We start from the raw sequence: 12,895 nt of genomic DNA on the forward strand, positions 1-12,895 counted from the left end.
TATAATTTTAAAGTGAAAAAACTATGCTGGGAATTAATACAGTGAAGGACAATGGTTAAAGGATGGTGCAGTCTGAAACTTACAGAGAGCAGGACTAAAAGTATTTTAACCTTTAGCTTTTGGCTCCTGTGAATAACTAAAAAAAGAAAAAGCTGCTGCTGCTGCCAAGATTGAAAGAGTAGCTATGAACTGGATTTAGCTCTTATTTTAGAGCTGTTGATGACAGCCTTATGCCTTTAGCTCTACAACAGTGAAAACTCCAGTGGTGGTTTGAGGGGAAGTCCCTGTTAGTGTTTGGTGCCTGCAAACTCATACCTTAGCTTAATTAGCACCATTACTGGGGAGTAGGCAGATGATGTTTTTCTGATGTGTATTGTAAAACATTTTTGAGAAGTCTGGTTTTCAGTAACTTTCAATAACTCTTAAAGAACAACTGCTCAATTGTTGTTTTAGATGTCACAAACAGCCCAATCAAAGCTTTGACATCCTTCAGAGTTTCCTTGTTACTTAAATGTACCTTAAAAATGCTGAACATAGCTATATTGTATATGGAAGAGACCACAAATATGCAAGCTGAAGTTGTCTTGTACTATCCTTTATCTTCTTGCACAGAATTAGATCATTTAAGAGCAGAAGAATGGTAACATTCATCCTTTCTAAAGGTATTAGACACATGCATTCAAGAAGGGGTAGGCAGGCAAATCAGTAAGGAAAACTAGTCACTTACAGAAAGAGAGACTGAGTAATAAAGAAAAATGTGAACAAAACATGCTACATGGAAGAGGTAGTTATACACAGTAGATCACAAATATTTTGTACATATCTTTATAGTTATTTATAAAAAATGAGCTTGACATTTCAGCATGACAATACTAAATTCATTTCAGTATTTGCTCACTAGAATAGCTGAGATTACAACTGCTACATTACCTTTCCAGTCACTGTTTCATCCATAACAAATCCAGACAGCTTTTCTGTTGTTTTTTTTTTTTTTTAAAGTAACATCAGTTTTTGAATACAAGGCATTGAGTAGTCTTCAGCACTACATCCACATCCTTTAAGCATCATAGAGAACAAAAAAATTAACATCTGCTATTTACCATAGAAAGGAACAAAACCAAACTTAACTGTTCAAAGCACAGAGCTGTTAACTTGTAAAGCCACTTCTTGATTACAACCCTTTTTTAAAAAAGGGTATTTCACAACTATGCTATGCTGTAAGCTTTGTAGCTTTCCAGAAAGCATGAATACTTTTCTTCTGGAAGTTCCCTACTATTTCACGGAGCTGCAGTTAGGAATACAGAACAACTGGCTCTTCCAGTTGCTACAGGATTTAAAGATTGATTTGGGGAACAGGGCATGCAGATATCTCCTTCAATTTACCAGTGGAACATTTTAACATTTGCAATTCAAAGCATACACTCCAGTGGGTAATAAATGCATCCTGGTGGAGAAGTCTATACTGAGTCACAAGGAGGCTCCTTGAGCATCTCTTTTCCACTTATATTTTCTGCTTTAACATTTTTTTAGTTAAGAGAGTTATTTACATTAAAGTATTATTAGGTTCTAAGGTCCTAAAAGGTTAGAACTCTCATCTCATTGGAGAAGTTGATCATGAAAGCCTTATGCTCAGATGCATTGTAAGGTCTCATTCAAAGCTCTCTGGATTCTACTAATAAGCAACCTGACCTATACTCTAAAGTACAGACAAATATTTACACGAGAGGGACAGTATTTACAGTCAGATCCTGGCTTTTTCTGATTCTTTTTAATCTACAGATAATCCTCTACGGTTTCCAAGAACCTGAGCCTTTTTCTTTTTTCTCTCCTGCTCATGCTTCTCCCGCCTTTCTTCCCTGAAGGAAAAAAAAAAGAATGAGACCACATCAAGTTATGTTAAAGGCAGAGACACAAGCAACCCAAGGAATATGAAGGTGACCAAGGCTTGACATCTATTTAACCAATATGCCACATTAACCATGTGCAGAGAGAACAGTTCCATTTTCAATCAAATCTAACCAGACTAGTACTTCTGCTTAGATGTACAGGTCTAACATTCAAGGTCACAGCTTGTCAATATTCATTTTCTTTTGAGATGAAGGCAAGTATCCAAATGCTAGAATTGGAAGCTCTCATAGAATAAAAATCTATCAGATTCAGAGTTGCATCTTCCTTGGCCTTTGTGTTACTGGACAGGTACTGGAGGCCAAAGTGAATACAGAAGTATTCTTTTGTGAACTGTACATGTTAATACTAAAAAAGTAAGTGAGCTATCACATTATTTTAAATAACACTATTAATAAAGAGCTAATGTTATACTAACCTTGTCTGGAGACGTGGCTGTTTGTAATCTTTCTTACGTGAAGAGATGTTGCTACTGACAGACTTATTTATAACAGTATTTTCTTTGCTTTCTCCCCAAGGTTTTAATCGTCCTACAAGTCAGAGGCAAAGACAGGTTACTGAATTACTACAGTTTAGTACTTATGTGCTTAACTTACTGTGAATTTTATACTAGCTAGTTTGTTCTTTGCTGCCTGCCTGCGAGACAAAATGCCTCTTCAGTTGTATTATTAGTTTCAGCAGCCCATTTCTTATGAGTAGTTTTCCAAGTAACAGTAATCACACAAAGAACATTTCAGATGCTTTGCTTCTCCCACAAATAGGCACTTTTAATAAAGAAACGATCCTTTACACAGTAAGGTTTTTATCTCAAATTCCTTGTGCATACACATATTCAGTGCAATACATGGATGTTTATTTCTGTATTCATGAGATTTTGTTCATTGAGCTATTTTTCAGTAATGAGGCTCTTAAAGCATGCATCATGTAGAAATTTAACAACAGCCCAAAAACTACTTGGGAATCTCAAGAGAAAGGGACAGGGAAAATAAATAAAAGATGAATACACAACATGATGTAGCAAAGTAGCTCAGTGCCTTATTTTTATGAGCATTTAATAAGTGATATGACCAATAAAGGATCACTGTACCTTTATGTGGTTGATAACGAAGTGGCCTTGAGAGACTTGCTTTGAGATCAAATGTCTTCTTTGTGCTTGTAGGCTCTGCAGAGTGAACTCCAAACTTGAAGGGGGTAACAACTACAAAAAACATTGAATTGTTGTACTTATTAATTGTAGCAAGAACATACTTTACAACTTGCTACGTAAATAGATCAGTGAGGACCACGGTACAACTCTCAAGACCAAAGAGCCATTAAATGCTACCTTCTGCTACCACTGAAATCAATATTGTACAGATGCAGCTCACTGGACCTGCCACCCCAAAAAATACCAGAATTATCATATAGCAAGATAGGTAGCATAGGTCAAGAACTTGGAGTTGATGTACCTGGTGATGCCAGGATATCATATCAACTGTTAGCAGAGCTGTGGTGGTGCAGAGTACGAATGATCAGAAGAATTCCTCTTTCCTACATACAGGGTTCTGAATCCTGACCTAATTAAGGTTGCTGAGGCTGATAATATCAGGTTGTCCTAAAACACAGCTAGATAACTGGTGCAAACCCATCCCACAAGGAGAATGAGACCTTTGAGAAGGCATCAGAAACACCTCCCACCATAGGAATCTCCCCATATGAGTTATGTCAACCTTCTCCTATGTGATCCATAAAGGTCCAGAACTTTTTCTATCCCCCACAGGCTTTTCTGTAGGTAGCTAGGCATTCAAAGTCTTTATGCTTACTACCTGTTTAGATTTTAGCAGCTAAACATTTAAATTGAAATACTGGAAACTGAAGGAAATAAACTGCTGCAGTTTCTGAAGAATCAGTCATAAATTAGAGATTGAAATTAAAACATGGACCTACATTATATTGTGTTATAAGAATTATATAACCATTCGGTACAAATAAGTCTTGATGCAAAAAACAAAATCGCCATCCACTTTACCCTTTGATGCAGCCAGATCATTATTTCTTGTATCCCTCTTGCTGCTTTTCATACTTAGGCGTTCGCAGCTCTTCTGGCTATCAGGTGTGCAGAACTCGTTTAAGTATGGAGACATTCTAGATGGAGTCTTGGTAAGAGAGCGCTTATGCTCATTATCTTTTGTGGCTTCTGAGAACCTGGAAGTTATTAGAAGCGTAAGGACAAAAATTAGTCACCTACAAGGAAAGTAAGCCATGTTACAGAACGCAAAAGGAGCAAAAGTTGCATTTTATACGTTGGAAGTTTTTCTATATATAAGATGTTCACAGCTAACACAAATTACACTAAAAATACCTTTGCTGACAATTCTCAGGTTGTGATCAAACATTAAAATTCTTACTATTACTTACAGCTATTAGAGCTAACTGTTGTTTTGGAGAGAAAAAGTATTTGAGTGCAATAAGCTAGATCTTTTTACCAGCCTATGCAGCTTACTTAATCTTTAGTTTCTCTAGTAAAACACTATGATTTATAAACATTATTAATTTGAGTTTTCAAATTCAGAAGTTAAAAAAATAACAGAACTCTAGATCCACGAGGAGAAAACAAATTCTAGTCAAAACACAAGCTACCTGTATACCAAGACACACGTATGCTGTCTGTGTGTGTAAATACTCACACACTTCTTAATGTGTGAGCATGTGAAAGAAAATTCAAAAGCTTGCATGAATTAATAAGTCTCATCAATAACATTACTGAGCTGAAAGCACTGCTTTTTCCATATCTTGCAAAAGTTTATTATTAAGACCTATATTTTGAGGGCTAGGAAGTTTATGGATGAAGTGTAGCTTGCAAGATCTAGCACAGCATATTTTTGGACAAGTGAAATGGAAGTAAGTTCTGAAAGCATTGTTACATTTTACGTAGTGCTAAAGAATCAAGTAGGGCTACAGTGGAAAAAAGTAAGCAATTACTAAAAGGTAGAATATTATTTTCACTTGATGATTACACTATCATTTTTCAACAGAGAACAAGATTGGATTAATAGAAGGAAACCACGGAAATCAAAATTGTCACATACAAAATAGAAATAAAGCCAGCAAGAATGAAGTAGTTATTGCAAAGGACTCTCAGTCTTGATCTCCAAGAAGCAAAAGAACCATCATGGAAAGATTACAGGTCTCATAGTTATTTATTAGTTGTACTGACATATAGGGCAGAAGGGAGAAACCAAAAAAAAAATCCTTTCTTCAGAGACAAAAAGCGTCCCAGCAACTATAAACTTGGCACACAAGTGTTAAGAAGTAAGTGTTATCAGAAAAATGCAAAGTAATGCAACAGAGACACAAGATTAACCTGATACTATTAGCAGGGTGAGAAGGACAAGGGTAAAATTTAGAATATCTAAACCTGAACTTCAGCTATTGTGAAAAGTCAGGTAAATGGGGGAAAGCCAGCATCAACAATTGGTAACTGGCAAAGAAAATAATAGATAGAATGATTTCACTGAGAGAAAACTGGGCAAAAGAACATTTTTCAATAGAATACCATTAAGGACTATGCTTTCAATTCCTTTTTTTTTTTTGTTCAAGACTTATTAGCTTATTAGTAATAAGCTAATAAAGTTTACTGATAACAAAAAATCAGAAGACATTAACATAATTGTGTATTAGATTACTGTGTAGGAATAATGAAGTGTGTGTAACATTTTAAAAGGAAACGAGATCAGATATAATAGCATCAAGTATGAGCTCATTCATTTAGCAATTCGTGACTTTCTGGTGTCAGTTTGCTTCTAGCAGATGGGAACAAGTCTGCTTATGTTAGTTGATTACAAGATGAGGCCCTACTCTGATTAACAGGTATCAAGATGAAGAATCAAAATAACATCAATATAATAAAGTTTAAAACAGCCCTAAAGTTAGGCCGAAAGGTAGAAATCAGAATTAATCTTGTGTAGGTCATGCTTGGAACAAAAATATAGTAGTCAAATCACAGTCAATGTTTATTATTTTAATAAGTGTATCATATGAAATTGCTCACTGATAACTTGGGATTGTTCTTTTTACCTGACATTCATTTTGGTTGTGGAGAGGACTGAAGCATTAAATGAAGATTTCCTAGATAAAATACTTTGACTTGCAGTGTTCAGCAAACTACGTGGTGAGCGTCGCGGGTTACTGGGAGTGCAGGTGGCAGACAATCTACCTCTTTCTGGATTTGGGCTGAATAAGAATGTTTTGCCAGCAGTACGTTTCTAGGGAAAAGCAAATCACAAGTTAACATACTCCATTAAATGTTTAGTCAGGAATGTATCTAAGAGGAAGGGAAAATACACAATGACTCAGAAGCACACAGTCTTTTATGCTTTTAAAGTGGGAAGGGTGGGAAAGAGAAAGACATTTTACACACAGTTTTCTATATTATTAAAGTGGTTTGAAAACATATACCTTAGAGTTATGTGGAAGGCCTTTTTCTGATGCCCTTAGAAGATTTGATTTTTTGGCCAGCACCTGCCAAAAATAATTTGTCTGAAGCATGCATTAAGCATATACCATATGCCACAGAAAGGAGAAATGCAACTTTCAGGCGTTTGTGTTACGTTTTGATCTATACACTGGCATTCATTGATACATTGTAGTTGCTCTTATAGTATCTGCCACATCCTGGAAGAGGCCCCTTTGTAGTTTTCACATGTAAGAACCAAAAATCAGGGACATTGAAAGTAATATACATTACAAGTATTTTAAAGGAGTCGTACAGAGACATTGGACAAAGGCTTTTTAAGGCACAAACTGTTTAATCCCTGCTTTTTGAAGAACAATCCATCACCTTTGGCTCTGCAGCAATTCAGACACTTTAACAAATGTTCTAGGAAATCCTTCACAAAAAATTAATTGTGGCAGTTATTTTTACTTAAAAAATGACAAGTTGTTTATTGGTTTCTACAGCCATTTATAACCATACACCATTAATATACACTTTAATATTAAAAACATTGCTATAGAACTTATATGCAAATAAGTTTATAGAACTACTTATATAGGACTCCAATTCAAAGTCTCACTGATGCTGTGATATTCCACTGCATGCATACATAACCAGCTTCTTACTGCTCTAGAGACCCTGAAGGAATTTTTAGAGGTTTTCTGGAAATAAACAAATACAAGAACAATGGATGTCTGTCCTGTGTTAGCACTTACCTTGACTTCATTGAGTGAACTGCTGCAGTTTTCAATCTTCTTTCTCTTCCTCTCAAAGTAGTCATCAATAGACTCCATTTTCTTGAAGTGAGCCTCATGTAACTTCTTAAAGTCTAAGAAATTCCAAAAATGATAAGTCATACATCTGACAAGCTCCTAAGGAAACTTGCTACCTAACAGAAAAAGCTTGCAACATTTATTGTTACAACTTCTCTCCAGAAAGTATCCCTCTGGGTATCCACAGGTACCTAAACAGTTCAGACAGCATCTACTTCAACTACATAGTCACATGGTACCTGCTCTAGAGAATTCTAGAAAGAAGGAAGAAAACCCAAAGCCTTTCTAGTAATCCAACCATTTTAAGTTAACGTGTTTTATGAAGTAATGAAAGTGAGCTAACCTATAAATACTACAGTTGCGATATTACTATAAAATGAGAACTAAATACGCAGGAGTCATAGCATGTCTTCCTACTCTTTGTTATGAAAACTGTGAATGCAAGTATAACATCCAGAAGACACCAAAGCACTCCATAAGCCAGTTTTATAACCTATACTTAAATCATTTACTGCTGTGAATTTACAAGTGGGAAGCTGTACCTCCACGTAACCTTCTGGCATTTTCATTTGTTCGCTTTTTAAAGAGAAGGTGGTCTCTTGGTTCAAGCAAAAAATGGAAGTCTGGTTCGTAAAACCTGTAAGTCTCCCTTCACACAGGCAGTACGTTCTATTTACAAAGGTGGTAGATTCTCTTACTTGGTGTAGTAGCTTTCATTCCTGTTTTCCCAGACCTCGATGCACGGCCTACATGTATAGGGATCTTCCCTCCCACAGGATGAATATCACCTGGCACAATAAGATTAGACAAAATGATTAGAACTAATAGGAAATACTTTAAATGTCTTTAAAACCTTTGTTCCATAATATACCTTACCTCCTCAGAGCAGCTTTAGGTTTTTAGAAATCACAATCTCAATTGGAATAGGTACATCCTAAGACTCTCAAAAGCTTTTTAAATTGTATGTCAGTAACAACGTGTCATGACATACTACAAACCCAGAATGAGTCTGACAGAAAATAGCCTGACATTACTTTCATTAGTAAAGTATTTTACAGAAGGAGTTAACAAGCAAACTCTGCTTGTGGTAAACAAGTACAACCCACAGGTCTTTATCTAAAAATATTTAGAGCCTAATACTTGAAGTTTTTATACCTGTAAAAATTTTGACCAGCTTTTCTGCCATTGCCTTAAATATAGGCACAAGAACCTAAGCTATTTTGATTATCTCTGCCCTCAGGTCTGCTTTATTTTTATTTTTTTTTTAATCTTGCCAGTAGCTTGGTTTTTAGCATAAACACACCATAAAGCCGACATACAGAAAACTGCACTAAATGTAGCAATAGTATTTTTCTGTTACACAGCTCTCTTGCTGTCTGAAATTACTGTTAAAAAAAAAAAAGTCAAAGCAATATGGATACTTATGGTTATGGGAAGAGACAGGCACTATACCAAATGTCAGGGTCAAATTCATTATAATGTTGCCTCAGCCAAAGCATCCTCTACACATTTTATTGCATCTGCTTTTATAAGAAACTTAATTGAAAACTCTCATTTCTGTAATTTTTAAACTGATTTAGAAATAGCCTCCAATAAGAATGTTCTTTAAGTACTATTGAACAGCAAGATTATGTTATACTTAATACATCTCAATGACTATTTACATCTAGTCTAACAGGAGAAAATAATGGCATGTATCTGAAAACTTATTGTGAATATGTCAAATAAAATTGGGAAGACACTTATTTCCTCTTTAGGTCAGCTGCATGCACAAAGGAGCGGGAAAACAAGTCCATATTTTGTCAGCATCATGTTTGAAGGTCTAAAAAAGCTACCAGATATAAAAGTGGTCCACCATAACACACACAGATAACGTTTGGCAAACAAACTAACAAGGGCTGTCTTTATGCCTTTTAATACCCGTATTACTCCCACAAAGGAAGTGATAAAACCCATTTGTGAGTAGAAAAAGAAGGAAGCACGAGGAAGGGAACTCTCCCTTTCTTGCTACTCAGTTCCTTTAAAAAGTGGCATCTTAAGGGTATTCCAGAAAGCACAGATCCTAAACAAAGCACAAGAATTGAATACACTCAGACCATCAAGAACACCTTAACTGAAAATATTTCATTGGTCCAGATTTCTGAAGTCAAAATTAGCAGAACTACCAGACTGGAGAGTTTGTGTAGTTTATTTATGATGTGTTAAATAAACAGGCCCAAACGTCAGATTCTTCTCTGGCATCCTCAAAAAGGTTCAGATCACCAGAAATGTCACCAAAAAATATATATATTCGCAGACAACAAAATAACCAGCAAATGTATTTGGATTACTATGAATGACTAAAGTTACTTTTATGGAAGTTATTACTCACATTCCTCTCTAGTACCTTTAGTAGAAGTCTTCTCCGGTTGTTCCTTCTCTCCAGTAGCCATCCCTGGATCCTCAATAGCTCTCTTTTTAATTACTGGTTCCTCATTTTGGAATACCATCTGTCCCTTTTCTTGCCCACCATGGGGGACTTCATTTTCTTTCATTTCAGAATATTCCTACAGTTAAGCATACTTCATTTTAACTGTTTGTTACAAGTGGATATAAGGAAAAGATTTCATTCTAAGAGCAGTTGGTTAGTGGAATAAGCTGCACAGAGAGGTTGTATAGTCTCCAACCTGAGAAGTTTACAAGACAGGATTAGATAAAGCCCCAACTTTATAGCTGACCCTGCTTTCAGGGGAAGATAGAGCAAGAGGCTTTCTGAAGTCCAACCTGAATTAACCTAGGAAATACTTATTCTGTTATTGCACAAACGGATCTATATTAGAAAGCTTTTACCCACACAGTTCTAACATTTTAGCATAAATTGCCTCTGTTGACAAAGTACAACTATCTGCAAGTAAAAATAAATTCACTGGCTATGTTGCTTTTTATTTCTGTAGCTTTGGTTACTGTACGCTTTTGCTTATTTAGACATGCTGCTGAAAGATTAACACCTCTCATTTTCCCATTTCCCTCTAACTGTACTGTTATGTTTTTCACATAGTTCAGAGCTCACCCACCACTTGCACATTATAATAGAGAAAAAATAATTCTAACCCCATATCACCCTGAAATCTCTCCTCCATCAGTCATACAACCCACAAATATATACATACACTTGCATTAAAACACTGACAGCAACAAGAATAAAAAAAAAGTTTGGGCAATCATCCAGTTTCTGAGAATCTTTTCTATATCAAAAAATGCCAATTGCTTCATTTTAGATAAATTGTGCAAGCAGTCTAATGTTCAGACAGAAACCATGATGAACCAGTGAAAGCAATCCTACTTCCAGTGTTTGGGATGGTATCTCTCTGACGAATTTAACTTATGTCATTAGTACAAGAAAATAAATTATCTCTGTTTGTTATGGAATAGCACATGGTAAAAGTAGACTAAATTAGTCTAATAGCACTAGTACATCTGCATAAAAAATCTCAGGTGTTACCTATTAATATGGTAGTAGAATGAAACAAGCATGTTTCACTTATCATTTACTGGGAACTCCCACACAAACACACACAAAGCCATGCAATACAAGTCACCTTTTTCTCAGCAGAGAGCCCTGTAGTTTCTTCATTGGTTTTAATTTTCTCACTGGAGTTCTTCTTTTTTCTGGTTGCTTTCTTTTCTTTAGATCTTTTTGTGACAAAACACACTGGATCAGGTTTAAATTCTTTCTGACAGCTCAATTCAGTGTCCATGGAAGCAGATGCACTTTTTTCAGCATCCTGTATCAGATAAGTACCATGACTTGTAACATATCTGATATATATCAGATATTCCAAAGAGACAGCTTCAACATTACCATTGGAAAAGGCATTTCACATAGTAGTATACATTTAAGTAGCACTGTAATTAGAAAAACGGCAGTATCTAAATTCCTTAACACCAGCTGTTTTCCAGCCTTAAAATGCTACAGAATGAAACTGTATTTCTTTTCAGTCAGAGACTATGAAAAATAAAAACAAATAATATTTGAGACCTGACTGAAATGACACTGCAGCCCTTCCCAAATTTGTAAAGATTATCACATAAAAAAGGTACACACATAAGGAGAGGAAAGAGGGTGAGGTAAGAAGGAGACTTTTCCATGCTAGTTAAAAATTAGCTAAGATTACGCCATTTCCTCGCGATTTTTAGAGAGGCAAGTTATAAGCGAAATATTTAAAAATAGTTGGTTTAGAAGAAGTGGTTACCAACTTCTTTAATCAAAAGTTAAAAAAAAAAAAACACACACGCAATGAAATAATTTAGTTCACAGAAATCTTGAAAAAAAAACAATACATGGAAAGTAAACATCACAGTTGTATTGCTTTTGTTATGTCAACGTAAGTAAACTGTAGTATATATAAAATGCTTTGAGATTAGTCAGTACAGCACGTATTTTAATTCATTTTGCATGCCTAAATGAAAGGGACTAGTGTCTGGAGATAAACAGGAAAAATTAAGATTCATTCAGTGGAATGTAAACATTACTGTTCATAGAGAATAATTTTGTATGCATGCTGAAAATACCTTGTTAATTTTAACAGGTGGAAGGGCTAGAAAATACATCATTAAATTAACAGCTGGAAGGGAGCCAGCTTTCAGCCATATAGTAGGCCACTTCAAGTATTCACACAGCTGTTTCTAGCAGTGCAAGCACATTAAACTAAAGGCACTATTTAAAAAGAAGTGTGTTTTTTTTATTACCATTTGCATCATGCTAAAACCAATGTTCACTACATGCTGTGCTAGACTAGTTACAAAGTTAAATCTTTCTTTCTGAATAAGAATGGCTGTTTTATCATCTATTACCATATTTTCACTTTCTTCTTTTATTCCTTGAAAGTGTTGCTTCAGTGCTTTCAACAGTTTGTCTCCCTGGAGAGAAATCAAAACAACAAATGAACCAAACATTGCATTAAGTCACCAAACAAAAACTGCATAAACCCAATTAGTGTCTACAAACCAATCCAACAAATAAATGGAATATTTGCTGAATCCAAGAGAATGATTAAGGCATGCTTGGAGGGAAGCGACTGTCTCACTCTGCTCTCTCTCTTTGGCTCTACTCAAAGCCTCTCTTTGAGTATCGTGTGCATGTATGAGTAACACAATATAAGACATGAAACTATTAGTGTCCAAAGGAGGGCTACAAAGGCGGTGAAGGATCTAAATGACAAAACGTAGAAGGAGCAGCTGAAGTCACTATGCTTGTTGAACCTAGGACAGCGGAGGCTGAGGGGAGGTTTCCTGACAGCCTGCAGCTCCCTCACGAAGGGAGCAGAGGGGCAGGTGCTGAGCTCTCCTCTCTGATGACAGCGACAGGACCCGAGGGAACGGCATGGAGCTGGGAAGGGGAGGGTCAGGGTGGATATGAGGAAAATCTTCTTCACCAGGAGGGTGGTTGGGCACCAGAACAGGCTCCCCAGAGCAGTGGTCATGGCACCACGCCCACCAGGTACAAGAACTGTTTGGACAACAGTCTCAGACACGTGGTCTGATTTTTGGGTGGTTCTCCTCCAGCCAGGAATTAAATTCAATACTCCTTGGGGTCCCTTCCAACTCAAGATATCCTAAGATTCGACAATTCTAACTGAAGAGCATATTTAAGACCCCAGGTAAACATGCAATGTGTATTTTCCACGGGGGCACAAAGACAAGTCTCCCTGGCCAGGTTCCTTTTGGTCCATCTGAGCAAAAGGAGAAGTAACTGTTCACAGCC

At 36.2% G+C, this 12,895-nt stretch overlaps 1 protein-coding gene across 4 annotated transcripts in view; it reads right to left on the reverse strand.

Annotated features, from left to right (window-relative positions):
- Positions 1-809: 809 nt before the first annotated feature.
- The window catches only part of NUSAP1 (nucleolar and spindle associated protein 1), a 12,698-nt gene continuing 612 nt past the window's right edge, over positions 810-12,895 (reverse strand). The window contains exons 2-12 of one of the 4 annotated variants that reach the window (XM_084521019.1): positions 11,986-12,051; positions 10,731-10,916; positions 9,539-9,698; positions 7,851-7,940; positions 7,096-7,208; positions 6,343-6,405; positions 5,962-6,149; positions 3,914-4,089; positions 2,993-3,103; positions 2,324-2,435; positions 810-1,856 (exon numbers count right to left, since the gene is read on the reverse strand). In XM_084521019.1, coding sequence (XP_084377145.1) covers positions 1,769-1,856; positions 2,324-2,435; positions 2,993-3,103; positions 3,914-4,089; positions 5,962-6,149; positions 6,343-6,405; positions 7,096-7,208; positions 7,851-7,940; positions 9,539-9,698; positions 10,731-10,916; positions 11,986-12,051 — 1,353 coding nt within the window. In that variant the 3' untranslated portion in view covers positions 810-1,768. Of the gene's footprint in view, positions 1,857-2,323; positions 2,436-2,992; positions 3,104-3,913; positions 4,090-5,961; positions 6,150-6,342; positions 6,406-7,095; positions 7,209-7,850; positions 7,941-9,523; positions 9,699-10,730; positions 10,917-11,985; positions 12,052-12,895 lie in introns of all 4 variants that reach the window. The other 3 variants (XM_084521018.1, XM_084521021.1, XM_084521020.1) reach the window with 3 other exon arrangements.

Source organism: Aythya ferina (genome assembly GCF_964211825.1).
Source record: "Aythya ferina genome assembly, chromosome: 5".
Taxonomy (NCBI): Eukaryota; Metazoa; Chordata; class Aves; order Anseriformes; family Anatidae; genus Aythya; species Aythya ferina.